The sequence below is a fragment of the Trichomycterus rosablanca genome, chromosome 18, assembly GCF_030014385.1.
Source record: "Trichomycterus rosablanca isolate fTriRos1 chromosome 18, fTriRos1.hap1, whole genome shotgun sequence".
Taxonomy (NCBI): Eukaryota; Metazoa; Chordata; class Actinopteri; order Siluriformes; family Trichomycteridae; genus Trichomycterus; species Trichomycterus rosablanca.
Window position 1 is genome coordinate 24,443,458 of NC_086005.1, and position 22,270 is coordinate 24,465,727.

Here is a 22,270-nt window from a genome sequence, read left to right on the forward strand (position 1 = left end):
GATAGTTTGTTTCCAGTGGCAGAAACAGCTGTGCGCTCCTCTAACCGTGTAAATGAGAGCAGGACCGCCGACGCCAGTTCAGTTGTTGTTTGGAAATTAATTACATTTCTCGAAATCAGAAATTATAGCGTCTCTCAGAAAGCTCGCGTCCTCCCTCGTGTCTAAAACCGGCGTGTCCTTCTCCTCTGTGTAATTAAATTCATTCACGGAACGAACCTTGCAAAATCACAGCTTTCTGTCTGTTTTGCTGGTTTGCCCTGCGCTGGTGCATTGTGGGAAAACTCTTAATTAGGAAACAGTACTGCAGATGTTAGCAATTAGGAATCACTAATAAAATACTCAGATCAAGTGTACAGTAATTAACTCAGTGGATGTTATCGCCACACTCATTTGTCATAGTCTGGTGAAAAATGGGTTCATTTTATAATACATGTAATAATGTGAAATATTGCTGTTATTAAATTGGGGGGGGGGGGGGGGGGGGTCATTTTTAATTCATTTTTAGAGGAATGCCAGTAGGTTTGTAGGTTATTATTAGATCCTCTTAATGCATGTTGTGTTGCAAATGTTCTTCATTTGCTGGATAAATGTGATGCGATATTTAAATTTGACCATACATTAATTCATATATTTTGAAAATTTTTAATTTATATAATTTATTTATTTAAATTTTATTATATAATATTTATTTATTATATAATTTTGTTCGAAGCAACTTACAGTACTGTGACAGTGCACTGTCCAAGCAATTGAGGGTTTAAGGGCCTTGCTGAAGGGCCCAACAGTGACAACCTGGCAGTGGTCAGGCTTGAACCAGCGACCTTTCATTTACTAGTCCAGTACCTTAACCACTAGGTTAAGGACAGGTAAATCTGACAATAAAAGAAAATTGTTCCCAGTGTAAAGATACATTTTAGGGTACATCTTTTTTCTGTTTATTTATTTGCTAAATAATAATAAAAAATTTTTTAATAATAATCAGAAAAAAAAGCATTAATTAAATAGTAATTATGATTGATGATTCATTGTGCTGGTTCCTCCTGTACAACATCAGGAAGATTCGGCCATTTCTCTCCAGGGAAGCTACCCAGATTCTGGTCCAATCACTTGTAATCTCACGGTTGGACTACTGCAACTCCCTCCTGGCAGGAGCTCCCATGTCCACTATTAAACCCTTGCAGCTCATTCAAAATGCAGCTGCCCGTCTGGTTTTTAACCAGCCCAAACACTGCCACATCACCCCACTGCTGCGTTCTCTTCACTGGCTTCCTGTAGATGCACGCATTCAGTTTAAAACACTGATGCTCGCCTACAAAGCCAAAAATGGACCAGCCCCAAGCTACCTTCGTGGTCTAATCAAACCCCGCTCTGTACCACGCAACCTCCGAGCCTCTAGTCTTGCTCGACTTGAGCCTCCACCCAGGACTAAAGGAAGACAAGCATCAAGGCTCTTCGCTGTTCTAGCACCCAAGTGGTGGAATGAACTTCCTCTGTCCGTCAGAACATCTGAGTCTCTTGCTGTCTTTAAAAAACGATAAAAAACCTTCATCACCTTTTTACTAAGCACTTAAGCTGACTTGTACTTATTTACTAAAATAAAAAAATACACTTTGGTTCTAACAGGTTTCAGCAGATTTATGTTCTTCGACTGTTGTTTACTTAAACTTGAGAAATGATATGTTCACTATGGAAGCACTTCTGTAAGTCGCTCTGGATAAGAGCGTCTGCTAAATGCAGAAAATGTAAAATGTAAATGATTCTGGACCATCTATAAACTTAAAAAAATATTGTAGGTTTTCTATAGTAATCAAAAAAAAAATCTACAGCATTTCTACTGTAATTTCTATTGTTGTAGAATTACAGCTAGACTGCTAGCTGTACGCTCGACTGGATCCTTAAAGAGAAACTGATATCACAGCATTTGTGCTTTTTAAAGCAATGCTTCCAGGCCTTTATGTGTAAAAATTCGGCTTTTTTCTCTTTTTTTTAATAATGCAACCGTATTCTATTATAAAATCCCCAGAAGCTTTTTATTGCCTCTGTCATCCATCCTGTGTGTGTCCTTTTACCACAGAGAGCCCTGCTGTCCTCATTAACTACCCAACCAACCCTGGCATAGCCTGCTTCTGCTGGGGAAGGAAATGATCAAGGACAGGTAGATTCTCTTCCCACGGCTACCCCCTGTCTGCCTCTTCGTAAGTCGTATACGGGTGTGTCTGAGCGTCTCGCTGTGACAAGAAAAAGTTATTAAGCTCACATCATGCCGATTGTCTGCCAGACTGCTGTTGTGAATAAAAGATTGGGTGTATGTGTAAGTATGTGTAGACGTTTCGTGCGGTGTTTGCTGGGGCCAGAGAAGGAGGATGGGACGGATCACCCAAACACCATCTGCTTTTCCTCTCCAGGCCTTGGCAGACAGCCCTAAACATCTGGCCACACATGGATTGGCACAGAGATGGCATCCTGGCCCTGGTACTTCCGAAGCCGTGTTTTCGCCTGCAGGATTTCAATCTGCGATAACTCTCTCTGCTGGGGCTGACCCGGCTAATTGAGGGGATAAACTTAAATAAGATGTAGAGCTGGATGAAACGAACGTTTCCTCTAGCTTGTTTCACTCACGTGGCAGACCAGAGGGATTCTGGCTGTCTTTCATTTCTTTTTTAATTGTATTCATTTTGGTAGGACAGGTGGATGGTTTCTGGGCAAAGAAAATGATAATCTTGTCTCTGCTGTTAGTTTTACGGTGCATTTACATAAGAAGTGGCAAAACGCTTTTGCGCCGGCTGTGCCGTTGTTCCCTATGGAGTGTGGCGGTGATGCTTAGCTTGCCACTGCTCTTCCCTGATTGAACTTTGACCCAGTTTGCCGCTGACCTTTTCAAAGCGCCTCCAATGAGACAAACTGTTTGATATGATGCGGTATAAGTGACTCAAACAGTATGAACAAAGCTTAACGTGACTTATTGTACTAAAACAACGACCAAGAAATTCAATTAGTGGAGAGTACATATGAGCAGTAATAATTAAGAGAAGTTTAGTGTTTCTGTGTCGTTCTTTTAATACATTAAACCACATTAAGCTTTTTTTTTTTAACGATAAGCATTTTTGACTCTCGGAGAAGCTGATTCTCATCATTTTTCAGCACCCCGAGCTGTAACACAAGTTCAAAATTGAAACAGTGAGAAAAATCCAGCTAAACACAGATACATGTGGACGCTTTTAGAGTGGATTTGACGGTTATGCACATTCACATTCATCTCATATTTGCACTTTGATGACGTTTTACCGCACCGCTCAAGCTCTTGATCATATGTCCAGTTTTAGGGTGGACTAACCGTTTTTTCATGACACGTATTTGTCCTCCTTTGAAAGGTAACCGAATGCTTGTATTGATTATAATTAATTGATTTTGACTAACTGATTGCTAACCATATTGCCGTAGGATTGCTAGGGCCGCCTCATAGTGCAAATTAACCAGTAAGTGTGAGGCACTTGAACACATATTTTTAATTTTGAATTTCACAGCATATTGCATATTACACAAAAAAATGCTTTTTTCACAGTCCATGACGCAGTTTTCATGGCCGTGAATTAGGTAGGGGCCTTAATAATACTGTATATGTATGAGAGCGGCCAGGCTAAAAGTCAGCAGCTTGTCTTGCTACGGGCAGTGTGCAGGGACCTCCAGAGGCAGGGCAGGGCTACAGAGCAATGCTAAAGGTCGTCTTGTTCGGGGCCGCTTTCGAAAGGTTACGGCAGTGTTCAGGATTTCGGGATCAGGCCAAATTCTGTCCCTCAAACACAGATTAAATGTGTGGAACCAATAAATATTATAAGCTCACTTAGCAGAATTGGAATTGCAAAAGTGCAATATTTTTATAGACATCGTACTGTACATTGTACCCGTTGAGTCTCAATTCAGGCTTGTCTTGATCCGACCTTCTAAATTGAGGACAGACGACATCAAGGTTCTTCTCCATACCAGCACCCAGGTGGTGATTTAATACATTTATTTACTACTATTTGTTTTATTCTAGCTTAGTCTCAGCTGATTTGTGTTCTGACACTGTTGTCTACGTGTCTACTTAAACAAGAAAATGTTTACTGAGGAAGCACTTCAGTATGTCGCTCTGGATAAGAGCATCTGCTAAATGCTGTAAATGTAAATGCTTATTACTGGAAATGTGCCAGATTTGTGTTGACAACCACTAGTGTTAGTACATCACTGAACTCATAGCCCTACTGTATATAAGTGTGTGTGTTTCTGTAGGATGTCAGGGTAGTTTTTGCCCCAGAAAGTTTGAAAACCACTCCCTTTAAGCACCAGTTTACTCCCCCTGCTTTTTACTGCCTCTTTATCCCACTGTGGGCCAACGTTTGAGGGCATAGGACTGAAGGAAGCTAATTTTACACAACAGGGAAACGGTCAATGGAGTCATGGCCCACCTCAGACAGCCCCGATCCCTGAGGAGGCGCGTCTCAATCAGCCCGGCCTGGCCACAGGGAAGGGCGGTCGAACTCACTTCACCGCTCAATTAAGCAAACGTCGGAATATGCCAGTCCTAATCAAATCATAGCAATGCACCGAGTCTCAGAGGAGCAGCATCACAGCGTGGACAGGTGGATGACAAGACCCATGCAAATTCCCCTTCATCCCCGCTCAAACATTCTCTACATGGCCACATGTGGGAGGAAAGTCTGCCACCAAGCATGGAGAAGACCTGGGCTCTAACCCAGACGTTTATACAATCCCCTGGAGCTGGGGGAACACAGAGTCCAGCCACAAGCTTTTATTCTGCTCGTTTGAACAGTGTCAAGCAATAATAGGCACAGGAACATTTGAAATGTAAGTCCAAAGTGGTGTATTAAGCCTACGATCAGGCACGGAGAACAAATCATGACCCTAAAGCTCCAGTGTTCATCAGTCCATTATAACATCTCTTGAGTAACTCGTTGTGATATTTAATTGCTTTTTTTTCAGCAGCTCAAGGCAACGGCGGAGTAAATTTCTACTTCATTATAGCTTGATTGCTGTGAGCCTTTTCGAAGCAGTCTGGGATCACTGGTCCATTCTTTAAGTCAGTTTAGTTGGTGAGGATGTAGGCACGCAAAGTAATGAGCAATAATGGGGTTTTGTCTTTTGTCGCTAATGTAATGAAGACCTCACTGCAGGATAGTGAGAGCTAGCATAGCCAATTTGTCTTCCAGAGACCCTGATCGCATCCAAGGAGGGTATATATACTTTGGGGGAGGTCTGTTTCTTTCCACCCAGTAGACTTAGTAGCCAATTTTGCCAGTTGTGCCCGCTAGGGGGTGCCTAGCCGCCTGAAGCTCAGTACAAACTCAAGGAGTTCAGAATCCTAGTGCTGGTATGCTAGTGGAATATCCCTCTGCGCCACCTGGGCGCTGGCGTGTAATCATTTAAAAAAGGAATCCGGATCTAACTACAATATACCTTAATAGCAACATTCCCAAAATCCAGTTGTTTACCAAGAAACCAAATATCTTGAACTACATTCACTCCAGCAGGGTTGTGATGTGGTAAACATCTGGAAATAGCCTTTCAGTTAAAGATGCTTTATTTATCTTTAAGCTGGTGCTTTAACTGGGAACACTGGGCACAAGTGGAACACACCCTGGACAGGACAACTCATTCTTACACACTTTTATCTCTCATTAGGAATAATCCCTATTCCGATATAAACAGATGAACCAAAACATCAGGACTACCCACTTCTCATGCTGTCAAATCAGTTCTGACCCGCCAAATCACGGACACCACAGTATATCTAAAGTAGTTCTGAGGTATCTGGTATCAGGACAGTGACAACTGCTCCTTGAACTTCTGTACAGTGTTATGTGAATGTCCTAGAGGTGTCAGTTCTGGCATGCTACCGCTGCACCATCAGAGCACCTATGGTCAAGTGGATTGTTGTAGATGCTGAGAGAGTGGCGGCTGGCAAACTAGTACTTTTGTTGAGTCTAAGATGAAAATTTTGTGTGAGGTGTAAAGGTTTCCCTTACAAACTTGCCAGTGCACAAACTTATTTGGACTCTTAGTAAAGCTGAAACCACATTCATATTGCTCCTAGCCTCTCTGTCACTCACAAACCGTCTTTATACGAGTAATGTTCTCACAATTACACTTGTTTTCCTGCCGTAATGCAGTTAAATGTGTGCGCTGTCAGGTGTCAGAAGTACCGTCCCGTTTCAGCGTGGCCTGCCAGTCTTTGTTTATCATCGGTGAACACTGTGCCATTGTGTAACACTGTGCCATGTTGAATGTGCCCGTCTGTAAATAATCACCCCACATTTGGCTTGACAAATAGCAAAAGACGAAGGGGGATAGACAGAGGGCAAGGAAGAGAGAGAGTCGAAAAGGAGAAGAGAAATAGGGCGAGAGGGAAGAACGGAGGCAGAAAGAGGAACGAACGGAAGGAGGAAGAGGCGCTCGCTGGCAGGCCATGCTTCACGCAAAAACCCTCATGAATAATTCATGCTCTCTACCTAGACTAACACAGATTCGTCTCTCCCTCGCTTTTCACTTTTCCCCTCCTTCCATTTTTAACTCCCACTGCTTCTGTGGAAGTTTAATCAGTGCTGAAAATGACACTTCCCCCTTACAAGGACTCGCCGCTACTTTTCACTATAAGGCTCATTAAGTCATGCTTGACATCAGTGTCAACGTAGGTGAAAGCGACTCTTTCGTTTGGAATGTGCTTCGTTAGCCTCCTTTTGCGAGCCAAAGCAACGTCTGGATTAAATGTGCCACCTGGTCTGGTGCGAATACGCTCCTTTAACGTCTTAAGATCCGCAGACCTGCGGGTGTAGAAATGTATCAAATATATACAGTGGAATGGAATGGTATATTTCTTTGTGAAATATACTGTACATATACACAGCTTGTTTGGTAGCTGGGGTCAGAGCACAGGGTTTGCCATTGTACGGCACACCTGGAGCTGAGAGGGTTAAGGGCCTTGCTCAAGTGCCCAACAGTGGCTGCATTGCAAAGCTGTGATTTAAACTCTCAACCTTTTAATTGACAGTCCAAAGCTCTAGTCACTGGCCTACCACTGATTAAGTATATAAACAACAGCTCTAAACATATTGTCCGTGTCCAGTGTTGGAAAGGTTGGACGGGTTTTCTTGCTGAGACTGTGCTGGAAGACACAGCAAACCTTCTTGCGACGGCACTTATAGATGTCTTGTCTTGGAGGAGGTGGACTATCTGTGCCACCTAAATGGGGTGCAGGTACTGCATCATGCTATCAGTAGTGATAAATAGAGAGGAATCAGTCAAGTCGGGAAGGGTAAGGGAAGAGTAATTGTCTTTGGCCAACCCTTGCAACCCTTGTGTCTTTTTGTTGGTTGTCTTGCTCTTGTCTCACCCGTGCACTTTCATCTGCACCAATGTAAGTGTTCCTCTTTTTTATTATTATTTTATTTTGTGTATTTATGTATTTTTGAGTAGTGAATATAGTGTATTGGATTCAGTTCATCATGTTATATAAACTATAGTCCCTAATTTACATTCAGCCCCTTTGCTCTGGCACTGTAAACTGTGCTCAGGTACCTCCTGTTTGCTGTATCCTTGAGATGTGCCTGGAACTCAATTAAATTAAGTGTTAAACTAATTAGACATAATTTGCAAAGGTACACACCTGAATCTCTGAGGTCCCACTATTTACACTGCATTTTTGGAAGAAAAACCAAGCCAAGTCCGAGAAGCTGCCTCTGGATCTCTGCAATCGAATTGTGGCAAGGCATTGATCAGGGCAAGGATATAAAACTATATGTAGTGCTTTAAGTGTTCCCAGGTCCACAGTGGACTTTATAATCTCACAATAGAAGGAGTGTTGGACTTTTAGCTAGCAAGCAAGGAGGGTTTTGGTCAGGCAGGTAGGATAGAACCCAACGGTCAATCCAAAAGAACCCTACATGTCCTGTGCAGATTATAGCACTACAGCACTTCATAAATCAGTCCTTTATGGCAGAGTGGTAAGACAGAAGCCACTGATGACTGTGGAACTTTTATCCAAATCAACTTACAATTGTGACCGAATACAATGCAAGCAATTGAGGGTTAAGGGCCTTGCTCAGTGGCACAACAGTGGCAACTTGGCAATGGTGGGGCTTGAATCAGCCACCTTCTGATCAACAAAATTTGAAATCCTCAAAATACTGCATACTAAGATGCCACATTCTGATTGGTTTGTCAGTGACAGTGTAGCAGTTTTCGATACACAGAGGGAAATGTTAGCTGGCATGTTAGTGAGTTGTGTCGCCTCAGCCCATTATTTTGAATGGCCTAAGGCTAACTGTGTTAGCCTAGTAGTGGATGAGCTTAGTAAGTAGATGAGCGGGGACGGACGATAACGTAATCGCCTTCTAAGTAGTGCATCTAAATAATCTGCCTTCTGAAGTTCAGTGTCAGTCAGAATCCTCTCCACTTAGGCAGCTGCCCAGGTAGGTTTTAAGACAGACCCCTAGAGTCTTCGGAACAATCCCAAGACAAAGTGATGCGTTATGGACTGCCCTGTGATGGATTGTCCAGGTTGTTTACCAGTGCCTCCTGGTAGGATCTGGACCCTGAAGCGACTCTGATCAGGATGACATAACTACTAAAAGTGAATGAATGCACAAATGCAACTAAGGCATTGTTAGAACCCTGTTTCCATAGAGACAGTGCCAGTGTGCTACAACCTTTTTGATCATTTATTTCATAAGGGAGACAGGACAGGTCTGAAGATGAGAAAATATTCTCACTTGTATGACAAATGACTTTGACAAAATGAAGTGCACACACACAGGAACCTTGGCTCTAGCAGGAACACACCTTGGACACCTTGGATTGGAGAGATCAGCAGTCCATTACAGGGCAATGCACACTCACCCATTTACTTGCTCACCCACACCCAGGGCAATTTAGATCAGCCAGTGTTCCTATTGCATGTTTTGGGAGGTAAGACTAAACTTCTAAGGCTCAGGCACCCAGCCTAATTTCCAAATGAACAACCACAAATCTGAACTGTAACAATACACTTGGGTGCTATTTACATTTAATTTATGGCATTTAGCAGATATATCCAATGTGACTACCATTCCAAGCAATTGAGAGTTAACAGCATTGCTCAGTGGCCCAACAGTGGCAGCTTGGCAATGGTGGGGCTTAAATTAGCCACCTTCTGATCAACAGTCAGGTACCCTAACCACCATCTAATGTAACTGGCCCTGCTTTCTGTCAATAAGATCAATAATCTTGGACATCTTGAAGTCATTTATATTGAATGCTGCAGTTAACACACTTATCCTGAGCAGCTATTTATAGGGTCTGTCTGAAAACCTAGTGAACTCTCTATATAGATGCATTTTACATCATCCTACACTCTGCTGATAGGAAGGCTGTATCAATTCTTAGATGCCTCGAAATTCTGCTTTTGAGGTGCCTTATTCTGAGCGATATAAAGGTGCACAAGTGTCATTTTTTTGCAAAGTTGGGTTTGTCAGTGACAGCGTAGCAGTTTTCAGTACACGGGGGAGATGTTGGCTGGCATGCTAGTGGGTTGTTTCACCTCAGCTCATTGGTTTAAATGGCCTGAGGCTAACTCTGTTTGCTTAGTAAGTAGGTGAGCATGGGCGGCCGATCGTAATCGCTGTTTAAGTAGTGCGTCTACATTTACATTTACATTTTCGGAATTCAGCAGACGCCTTTTATCCAGAGCGACTTACAGTACTGTGACAGTATACAGTCTGAGCAATTGAGGGTTAAGGACCTTGCTCAAGGGTCCAACAGTAGCAACCTGGCAGTAGTGGGGCTTGAACCAGCGACCTTCTAATTACTAGTCCAGTACCTTAACCACTAGGCTACAACTGCCCTGTCCGTCTAATTAATGCCTTCTAAAGTTCAATGTCGTATTAGAATCCTCTCTATTTAGGCAGCTACCCAGGTAGGCAGTAGGCATCAAGGCAGCACACAGCCTTGGAAACAGCATTGTCTATATATTTGTTAATGCTAACCCTTACAAACTGGCTGCACTTATGTAACAGGTAGCCTCTTGTATCTTGGAATTTTGATATTATCTTCAATGTACCTGTTTGAGTGGAAATTGGAAATATCCAGCCATGATCTTGACCATTCATTTTGTAGTTATTGGCACAAATGTGTCCATCTTGTGTGCTCTTTCCACCCTATTTTCTCCATCCTCTGCCATTTAAGTAATATGTATCATCCATCCTGACTGCTTGTTAGACAGAAGCAGCAGTGGAGATGTTGACCCCGAGCTATGAGACGCATCATCGCCACACTATAAATATACATGGATTATTCATCTATCACTTATTCTCCCGGGTCTTCTTTATATATGCACACATTTTCATTATCTCTCCTTGCTGCAGTCCTCCCCAGCACGCGGCCATTTATTATTGGATTCGCTAACCCCGGGGTGCCGCGGAAGATGTCAGTCTGTGAATAATTTCTTAACTGTGCTAAAGCTTTACTCACTTCTCTCGTTAAAAACTGACACCCTGCGTCTCAGGGACTGACCCTGATGGATTGTTTTTTATCATTATTTAGTTGCTTAGTGGACACCCACTGCTAGCGGATTAGACCGTATAGCTGACCTGGAGGGCACGACAGAGCCAATCAGTTTACCACACACATGGCAGAAAGAAATGAACGCTAACTTTTTTAGATATGCACTTAGCTTGTGTTTATAGAGGTGTTGTCAAAACATGTTCAGATTCTAATGGACGTAAACTGAAGAACTTGATATCTGTTGGTTTTCGAACCTAAAGCAATCAGAGCTGAACATTTGAACTTGGTACAGATGCTCAGCAGGGCCAATCTGTCCATCTTTAGTATACAAAGGACCATTGAACCTTTGTCCAGCTGGTTATGGTTTGAATATATCCATGGACCCCCAAGTCAGACTCGGGACCTAGTTTTACTTCATGACTTCAATAGCTGAACTGAACATGAACGTGAACGTGAATTTGTATTAGAGCTCTTGCTGTTGGTGCAAAACTAATTGTGATTTGCAGACGTGTTTAAGCATTAGCATCATATAGCATTAGTCAATGGACAGGCAAACAGGGTAACCACAGGCAAAGGTCAAAACCGAGCGATCAATAGAACAACAAAGCGCTAATTTGGAAACATGGAACAAGAAAATAAGGCTGAGTGTTGATGCACATAGAGAGAGAATGGAGAACAAAGGGTTTAAATTAAGAGACCAAGCAGATCAAAAGAGCAGTCAAACTGAACCATTTATTTATTTATTTATTAGCTTAAAGGTCATGTTTTACACTTTGGTTCCATTCATGACAGGACAGGTAGTTCCAGGTTACACATGATTCATCTGTTCAAGTTCAGTGTCAGCAATGTTGTATCTCCCGGGGGAAACCCACCCAGACACGAGGAGAACATGCAGAACAAGGACAGTGGTAGCTCAGTGTTTAAGGTACTGGACTAGTAATCAGTAGTCAGTAGTTGCTGGTTAAAGCTGGTTAAGTAGCTTTGAATAGAAGTGTCTGATAAATGCTGCAGATGTAAAAATGTAAGCATGCAAACTCCAAACAGAAAGCCCTGGATCAAACCCAGGACCCTTTCGCTGTGAGGCAACAGTGCTACCCATCAAGCCACCGTGCCGCCCCAAACAAAAGTGGCAAATTTTTGTTGACCAGGTTTATATTTTTAGTGTCTAGCTGGTCGTTCATTCAGTCATTGTTTGTTTTACCACTGCTTTATCCTACAGAGGGTTGCGGAGGTACAGTTTACTGGGCAAAAAGTGGGAAACATTCAACAGTCACAGATCACCTCTGTCACAGGGCAAACACACACACACACACACACAGGAATTTTACTAGCTCCACTTGACCTGACTGTATGTCTTTGGACTGTGGGAGGAAACTGGAGCACCCAAAGAAAACCCACACAGACATGCGAAGAACATGCAAACTCCACACAGAAAGGACCTGAACGACAGTGCTACCCACCGAGCCACCGTGCTGCTTGTCTCTAGCTGTTATAAAGTCATATTTATAATTAACTTTATAATAAATGTGTAATAAATGTATACATTTAGCATGTGGGTTTGTTCTATTCATCAGAAGCTCTGTATTTAAATGTGCATCCATTTTTCACTAATTATTAAGCGTGGTCAAACGAAATAATGAGAAATTTTAAACTTCTTTTTTATTATTATAACCTTTAATTTCCTTCGGGATCAATAAAATATCTACCTACCTACCTACCTACCTAAGATTGAACTTTTCAAGTGTTTTCGAGTGTTTATGTAGTGAAAAACACTAAATAAAAAAATCCTAAAATTTCTTGTGCTTTTTATTAATTAAATCTGTCTCTGTATCCTTGTCTTACAGGAGCCCAGGGTCAGTTCCCCATTGTCCAGAATGTGACGGTCACAGAGGGAAAAACGGCCAACCTGACCTGTCGCGTAGATCATAATGACAACACCTCCCTCCAGTGGTCAAATCCAGCACAGCAAACCCTCTTCTTTGGGGACAAGAAAGGTGAGTGAGCAGGGCATGGCTGAACACTGGCACAAAGATTCCCACACAGATGGAGTTTTGTTTTGTTATCAGGAGACATATGGAATGTGTTTGGGTGTTTGAGTTCGGCTTTATGGAGTATTCTATACTTGGATAGCAGAGGTGGACTAATGGTCAAAAGAGCTCATGGTCAAGTGGCCACATTACTGTGGCCATATAATGATCTTTTGGCTGTGTTATGCATGTGAGCTTGTAAGCGAGTGTGTGTGTGTGTGTGTGTGTGTGTGTGTGTGTTTGCTTGTCTCTTGGTACCTGCTGCAGCGTGTAAACAGGACCTAGTGAGAATGAGCAGGGTAACACCACATGACTATTCCAGCTGCTCCATTCAGCCCAGAGCTCATCTGCATCCACCAACACTCTTAATTACATCTATCATAATTACAGTACAGACGTGCTGACCTGCTCTCCATCCCGCCTGTTCAATGTTTACTGTCCTACTTTTGGTCCAGACATACTTCTGTCCACAAGACCTTAAAATATCTATCCTCAACTTGTATTTTTGGTTTATTTATCATAACTAATGAGTTTTGCCACGTTAGTTGGGTTGTGCTGGTGATTACTTCTAAGCACCCTTTGGAACAGGCATTCTTTAGTGGAGGACCTGATGTCCGCTTCAGACTTCACACTTAAATATTTTGTGATGTTTTTATTCTGGATTAAAAGTTTTTATGGCTACCCACCCTTCGGCACGGCTGATAGTGCCTGTTAGATTCCCGGCCAGTTTGATAGCACCGCTGAGTATTTGCACCACTACTTAAGTATTTGAGCTTTCCAAATAGGTGGTGCCCCTATTCTTTTGTATCTGTTAGAGGTCTAACTACAAGTGTTATACGTTTTTGAAGGGATTATTACACAGTTATGATCCATTCATAATGTTTTTTGGCCAGACTCTCCCAGTAATGATCTAATTCCTATCTAATTCAACCAGATTGTCAATGTATGCTACCACCACCATATTTTACAGACCTTGTAGGTCTATATAACACATACAGCTTGGAGCTTTAAATTCACACTAAATATCAGATTCAGTCGCAGTCACTGACAGTTGGTTTCACAGTAGCCATTCTAACGAATACTGTTTCCACTTATTTATGATTGACTAAACCAACCTTAAAGGTATGTTTTGTAATGTCTTAGTGTGCATAGTCTCTACCATACTGACAGACCTTACAAAGAGAGGCTAAAAAAAGCTTCTTTTTCTGTAGTAAATTATTGCTAATGTAAAATCTCCAGTCTGACTGGATGTAATGCACTGTCTTTATCTGGTTTCCTGTATAATGATGTGTTCTTAGCCAAATTATAAAGATGCCATTCATTTTAAATTCCATCTATTAAATCCATCCATTCCGTTCCCACGGCGAACAAACTCCTAATGATTTTCTCTCAGTTTCTGTTCCTTGCTCCGCCTCATTCGTATGCACACATGCACACACAAGCTAAAACAGATTGACTGGTTAATTCACCGTTTAATAGCTATCTTTATATTTCTCAGCAGGGCTGCAGCTCACTGCTGCTTCATAATTTCTACTGAAAATGTGTCAATACCCATAGTTCTTCCTGCTCTCGAAACCTTTGTGTTGGTGCCAATGAGGCACTTATAAATTACTCTGCAGGTTGCGTTGATGTGCTCAGCAGACCAACAAATCAGCTCATTTACTATATGTAATGGCGTATTATTAAGCAGGCATGCACAGTAAGCTTGGATGCGGGTGACTGCAAGTGTCTGTGCTTTACTTTATCTTTTATTGATGTCTCTGTATGCCACCATGACTCCATCTTCATTTCTTGTTTGACCAAGCTTACAGCCTGTGAGCTAACCTGACTGTACCTTACACCAAGCTAACTGCGTTCCATAGATCCCAACTTACTGAATGAGTAAAACCTTGAGAGTATTTTACTGTGTTTTATGTTTACCAAAATGCAGGTGGTTCCAAAACTAATCATATTTAATATACTGTAGAAGGAAAGAAGTATTCAACTTATGTATCCAGTACCTACTGTATATTCTCTAAATGTATACACATAATTGTGTTGTCTTTATGCCTTGTCTTATACCTACAAATATATACAAAAATTATATATTTGTGTTTATGAGCATAAAACAGTTAGAGATACAGTATGCTTAAAACAAATTAAGAGGGTATTCAGACACCACACATTAATAACAGTACTATGTTGCAAAGTCGTTGACAATGACATCTTCAAGATGTCTACAATAAAAATAAGAATTTTTTTGCTTTATTCTTGACCCAGTTGTTTGGTTATATTGTTTTCAGTTTCTCAATATTTTAATAGGTTTAAGAAATATCACACTATTTCCCATAAACTTTAAATAAAATGAAAGTCATGAGAGGCAAGGCAGTTCAAGCACATTCACCTTCTTTTTTTAAGAATCCAGTTTTGTTAGTTATGGCTTTATGCTTACAGTTATTGTTCTAGAAATGAGTCTTATGGTTGTTAAGAACTTTTCCTCTAATATGTCCTACAACAGGGGTGTCCAAAGTTTTCTTGTTGGGGGCCAGATGGAGTAAAAGCCATTTTTGTAATAAACAAATAAAAAGATAACAGACCTACTTGATTACTAACAATTACACTTCTTTTTTTATTTACGTAACTAATGATCTATTTATGACAGTGTTGTGTAAACTAAGATTTTGCCGATTTCACTTACATATTTATAATCCTAATGGGAAGATTATTATACTTCTTTAAATTAGACATACCCACTTCCCTCTGAACTCAGTGAAAATATTTATTTTCCCAGTGCACATGAAATCTTCTGCATTCGGTGTGTAGCTTTTGATTCTTCGGAGCTGCCACGTTTATCCAAAACCTCAAGAACGTTGTGGATGTACCATTAATGTTTTGAGTTGGGGGAAAGAAGATGGGGAGCATTTTAGATTTGTTTTATGTGATAGCGACACCCAGAGTTCAAACAGTACAAGCAGTTATTTTTTAGAACCTGATTAATATCAGACCAACTTTAATTTTATTTCTAAAATACATCACAATACATCCGTTTCAAAAATGGTACCTGCAGATGTTCAAAAGTTTGGACATCCCTGTCTTACATCACAACTTTTTATGTTTACGTTAATGAATTTGAATTGCCCAGTACATTTTGCAAGGAAATAACCCCATATCATAATGCTTTCACCTTTTAAATACCTAATAATACATACTACATCCAATATGAGAAGACCAGTACAAACTTCAATGCTGGTTATCTATGCCCTTTTTTTATCCGAATTGTAAAAAAAGACTCAGACAAAAATAAGACTCTTTTATGAACATGTCCAAGACATGACCAAAGCTATGGTGAAAAAAAGATTAAGACTTTGTTGTGAAAGTTTTATTGAAATGTTTACATAAAGGACACTTTATATAGATTAATTATATAATTTTAGAAAGATTTCTATCTATGCCTTTTTTTTTTAATCCAAATTGGCGTTTATGTAGATATTTTTTTATGCTGATCTGTGTATATATTTGTATATAAAGTCTATAAATACACTTGTGAATTTAGGCAAGCTCAGTACCACTGGGTCCCAGGGTTCGAATCCCTAGTGGTGCTATCAACTGGTTGGGCATTTAAACACAGATATGTTTGGCTATGTCTGTGTTTGGGAGTGATGTTCAGTTCCCAGTGGCTATTTGAGGTTCCATGACCTTTTCACTTGCAGAACGTGCAGATAATCAAACCAGTTGTCCTGACAGGAATGTTTAAGGTGATTACTATGGCTGTGCCCTATGATTGAGATGTTTATGCTGGACTTAAACCCAGACAATCCTCTCCGTGCCAAGCAGAAACAAGTAGGAATATGTAGGACTTGTGGGAGCGTGGGCCTTCATGTCTGGGATATTAATATTACATTTCTTAGCTACTGAAAACTGATGGTGTGTGACGGACTGAAGAGGAGTGATGACCTTTGTGTGTGTGTGTGTGTGTGTGTGTGTGTGTGTGTGTGTGTGTGTGTGTGTGTATCCCTTATCTCTCCCCTCTCTTACTCTCCATGAAGGAAAAGGTGCATTAGGGAGGAAATGATTGAGCGAGGCGTCCAATTATAGAGAGTTGAGTCATGGGTACCTTATTAAAGACACCATGTGTCAATCTGAGTAAAAGAGAGTGAGAGAGAGACAGAGACCGGCTCACGTTCTTCATTCATTATTATCAGTCGAAAGATCCTAAACGCTTACAATCAAGTGCAGAACAGATACACACACTTATATACCACCAGAGAAAATCTACCAACTCATAGCCCAAAGCGCTACCCACTAGGCTACCACTGTCCCCATAAGACTTCCTTATAGAAATATCTGCCTGCTTAGGACACGCCTACCCATAACTGCAGTGTTAATTCTGTCAGCAAATCAGTACCTGGTTCTAACTTTAATCTTTGGTCAGAAATGCATAATAGTGGCTTTGGGTCCAGAGCCTTTCTGTAAACAATGGCCACAATTTATAGCAGCTCGCACACACTCTGTCTGTCTGTCTACCTATCTATCTGTCTATCTGTCTGTATATCTGTCTGCCTCTCCATCTGTCTCTGTCTTTCTACCTGTCTGTCTGTATGTCTGTCTGTGTATCTATCTGTCTGTATGTATGTCTGTTTGTCTATCTATCTATCAATTTCACTATCTATCTGCGTGTCTGTCTGTCTATTTATCAATCTATCTGTCTGCCTGTCTCCTTCTTTGTCTGTCTGTCTATCTGTCTGCCTGTCTTCCTCTTTGTCTGTCTGTCTGTCTATCTATCTATCTGTATTTTTCTGTCTGTTTATCTATATATCTATCTCTATATCTGTCTGTCTGTCTATCTATCTATCTGTCTATTTGTCTGTCTGTCTATCTATATATCTATCTCTACATCTGTCTGTCTGTCTGTCTGTCTATCTGTATGTCTGTCTTTCTGCCTGTCTATCTATCTATCTCTCTATCTGTCTGTCTGTCTATCTATCTATTTATCTGTCTATCTATCAATCTATCTGTCTGCCTGTCTCCCTCTTCGTCTATCTATCTATCTATCTATCTATCTATCTATCTATCTATCTATCTATCTATCTATCTATCTATCTATCTATCTATCTATCTATCTATCTTCAGAATATTGCAGCAACATAAAACTCACCGTGCCTTTTTAACCTAGTACATCTCATCCACAATGATGCTGATTGCTTTACACTAAACTTTGGAAGGATTAAGCCTGGCAGAAGTCTGTATGTGTCTGTATGTAGATGTGCCAAGCTAATTAGCATTGATGCAACTTCCTTATTCCAGCCTCTGGCTCCCACATAACTTCCTCAGCAAGGCAAGGACTCTGTGATGCCAGGCTTTAGTACACATTCATACTCTCTCTGTCTCTCTCTCTCTCTCTCTCTCTCTCTCTCTCTCTCTCTCTCTCTCTCTCTCTCTCTCTCTGTTCTGTCTCGTTCTCTATTGTTCAGCTGACCTGCCTCACTAGTACATTATGATGTCCTTCCTGTTCTCTTCATTAGACTCTGGCTAGCGTTCGCTTCTGGCTGCCCTACAATAGCTGCTTTTATCTCACCAGCGAACGTTTGAGCTCGGACCGCTGAGGCACCCATCTCGCCTCATTGAGTGTTTTTTTTTTCTTTTGCTGCTCCACTTTTCCACTCAATGTTAAGGCAGGAATAGAAAGTACAAAGAAAAAAAGTAACCGGGTGTCACCGAGCTCATGCGACGAGACCAGTGCTGATTATAATTAGCTCATTTCACCTCCTAATTTCAAAGCTAAAGATGTGCCTGAGGCAGAAATCAATAATTAGCTTGGGGTAAAAAATACTCAAGTGTGCAAAACAAGCATTCTTAACATTATTAATTACAAATACAGCCATCCGTCTGGAAGGAGGTTTTGTTTTCTGATTTGCACTGCACATCGCAACTTAAGCATTTAAGAATCATGTGTAAAGAAGCAGAACTAATTTAGCTACAATTCTAAAGACAAAGACATAAAGACAAATATCCTTAAAAAAAAAACTGAAAATGTAACAGGGTGCAAATAAAGTACCGGACTATTTAATTACTGTCCGATATGCTTATGAACTCTTGTATATTCATAAAGCTTCTATTCAATTAAATGAAATTAATAAAGACAGGTCCCTTTTTAGGCTTGAGCATTATGGGCCTTGGATCTGGATTTTTGTAAAGGTGCATTAGAAAGAAAAATTTTATAAAAAGTGGAACCTTGGTTCTGGAACTTAATCCATTCCAGAGGGTCAGTTGAAAACTGATTTTCCTATAGGAATCAGTGTAAATTAAATGACACATTATACAGCCTTTTATCATTCTATTTATCAGTTGGCAGTATGATGGCTTGGTGGGTAGCACTCTCACCACACAGCAAAAAGGTCCTGGGTTTAATTCTGCTTTCTTCCAACAGTTCAAAGACGTGCAAGTGAGGTTAATTAGAGATACAAAATTGTCCGTGACTGTTTTTGGCATTAAACTTGAATTGATGATTCTTGAGTAACCAGTAACTACCTGTCCTGTCATGAATGTAACCAAAGTGTGTAAAACATGATGGTAAAATCCTAATAAATAAATGATTAATCAGTTAAACAATACAGATACAATACAGATACTTTGACCTCAGTCTGACATCAGTATATTATAAAATACATCGATGTTCTTTTGAAGCTCCATAGGCTTTTATAATCCTTCCCCTTTAGAGTAAATAAGCTGACCTAGCCATCATCTGCTGCATGAGTCAATGTCAGTCTCCCCAAATGCAAATGAAAGGCCTCCCCTGTGACATTCCGGTGGTAAATTAGAGTGGGAATAATCCACCCCTGCCATCATCACAGGAAACTTGTAATAAACAATAAACCCCGGCCTAAGCGTGACTCACTGTCTTCTCATTTTCTCCGTTGGCCAATTTATTAGATATTAAACCTACTCCCACTGAATTAGCTTAATATAATGGTGTATGAATCACAGAAGCTTGTAATTGTCCAAAATACAGCTTTAGGGATTTATATAGGCTGCATTCATTATCTTTAGTGTGGGTTTGTGCTTTTTTTTATGAGGTCGCATCTCGCCGTGTCACTTCGGTTTAATTGAAACACGGCTTCATCGGCATCCATCTGGACCGACGCTGCTGGCCTCGGTCCTCCCAGTAAACCATCTAATCCTCCTCCAGGTCATTGCAACGCTCACTTGTATAATGAAGAAAAATGGCAGGAATCTCGGCGTGTCTGCTGAGGCGGCGTTCGGTGCAGATCGGCTTAGTAAGATTCAGTCTGATGTGAGAGGAGTTTTAACAGAGCAAAAACACACACTTACACACACCCATCAGATTTTTTTTCTTTTGCACTGGTTTGAATTCAGACTCCAGGGAGCAGGCACATCGAGTCGAGCGATTCAGCCTCCAACAGAATAAACCGGGAAGATTTTCAGGTGTACGCCCGGGAGGATCGAGTCTAAAAATCTTATTTCCGAGCATGTTGTATAGAGGATAAAATGTGTAAGCCTTATTTTCTACTGGGTTAAAGAAAGATAATTATTTTGAATTACTATACTATATATTTACTAAATACTAAATGTATTACTATATAAACTATATATTTACTATATATTATATATAACTATATAAAATATATTTACTATATATTACTATATAAACTATATATTTACTATAAACTACATATTACTATATACTGTATATTACTGTATTTACTATATGCTATATATCATTACTTTATACTATATATTACTGTATATACTATATATTTACTACTATGTATTGCTATATATACTATGTCTTTACTATATACTATACATTATTATATATACTATGTATTTACTATACACTATACATTACTATATATACTATATTTTACTATACTACAGTATATATTTAGAAGTATGTGGCCTTCCCTCTATATTCTTAAGTTTAGGTGTTTCAGCTTTAACAGTCAACAATAAATAATATAATTACATGACTAATTTATTAAATTACATTTTAATTACCTTACTTCAATTACTTTAATTAAAATTATATTGTAATTGACTATATGCCCCTGTGCACAATAGGGGGTGGGACTTTTTTATTAATGCACATGGTTATTCTGGTCAGGGTCATGTTGGGTACACTTCATAGAGCTAAAGGCAGGAAACACCCCAGACTGGTTGCCAGTCCACACACACACACACATTCACACCTAGGGCAATTTTTAGTAGCTCCAGTTGGCCTGACTGCATGTCCTTGGACTTGTGAAAGGAAAACCATGCAGACACAGGAAGAACATGCAGATTTCACATAGAAAGGACCCTATTGGTCTGGCCTGGAGAATCAAACCCAGGCCCTTCTTACTGTGAGGCGACAGCACTACCAACTCCCTTCTACAGGAAGAAATGTAACTTTAAAATACTGTATAACTTTCTACGTAATGTGTGGTTGTACCACATGACACCTTTTGGGCAAAGCAAATTCAATTATTCTTTTTTTCTTATTTCTCATTGTTTTAATAGGTATTTATTTATTAAGGTATTTATTATTATTATTATTATTATATTATTATTATAAGTTTTTAGAAGCTAGATGGATGAGAAGAGTTTAAAAGACCAAGTTGTGTGTGATGAACACTAGTCCATATGTAGTGTGAAGACCCAGGTGTTGTCACTGTTACAACCCCACTGAGACACAGTATGGCTTTGTATCACCCAGCCCACGGACTACTAACACATCAGGTCACTACCCTGCCGAGTCCAATCACAGCTCAGCTGGCCAATTTGTTGGGTCCAATCACATCTCTGCCCACTATACTGCTGGATCGGCTCCCCCTCCGTTATATCTTTACCTTAGTAATTATGGGGTGTATTGGGGCCTCCAATACAGCAGGTCTACAGTATGTATGCAGACCCTATGTGTGGGTTAGGATTAAGCTTAGAGTCAGGGTTAAGGTGTATGTAAGGATTTAGTAACAACAAATCCTAGTCAACACATGAATGGTTTATCTGTTTTATCTGTGAACGAGGGCAGACCCGCTGACCCGCTGAAAAGCCTGGCTGATCAGACCATACACCCTGTACATATATTAAAGCAATTAGAGAGACAAGGTTGGCTCTGAAGGGAAAGAAAACACAGCATTAGCACTACAATCAATAGAAGCTATCCATTCTTTACTTTTCAATGCATAATGACCCTCATTGCCGGGTTATTTGTTAATGGTATTGAATGAGTCTAACCCGTAGCCTTATGTCTGAGACGCTATTGATTACGGCTTACCTCTGTCTCTGCTGTTTATTCTGGTGCTGAAGGCAGGCGAGCCTTACAATGCTTAACGCCTTAGACTCGAGAGTCACTTGCCGTGACAAAAGCTTTCGTTCGCAGCTTATGGGAACAATATTCTCATGCTTTGTATGCATGCCATCAGAAGTCAGACCTGCGCCAGACATGCTTGGATGGATTAAAAAGGTTTTTCTTGACTTTCTTGGCTGCTTTCGAGAAACTTTAAGATGACTTTAGCATCTTAATTTAAAATAAATCTTCCATAAATAGCTGCATTTGCCCTTATTCTATCACTCATTAGGATGGAATCTTAGATCAATTCTACTAAATTCTGATGAGCGCAGGGCCATCGGGATTATGTTTTACAATTAAAGGAAGAATGAATGAGGGCTCACCTTACAAATGAGCATGGCAAATTAGTTTTCATTCTAATACTAATAAAGAAGATGTATTA

General features: G+C 40.3%; 1 protein-coding gene across 2 annotated transcripts in view; it reads left to right on the forward strand.

The window, feature by feature from the left end:
- Positions 1-22,270, forward strand: part of cadm2a (cell adhesion molecule 2a) — a 260,075-nt gene that overhangs the window by 196,317 nt on the left and 41,488 nt on the right. For both annotated transcript variants that reach the window (XM_063014014.1, XM_063014015.1), the window contains one exon: positions 12,378-12,527. In XM_063014014.1, the coding sequence (XP_062870084.1) occupies positions 12,378-12,527 (150 nt within the window). The remainder of the gene's footprint in view (positions 1-12,377; positions 12,528-22,270) is intronic.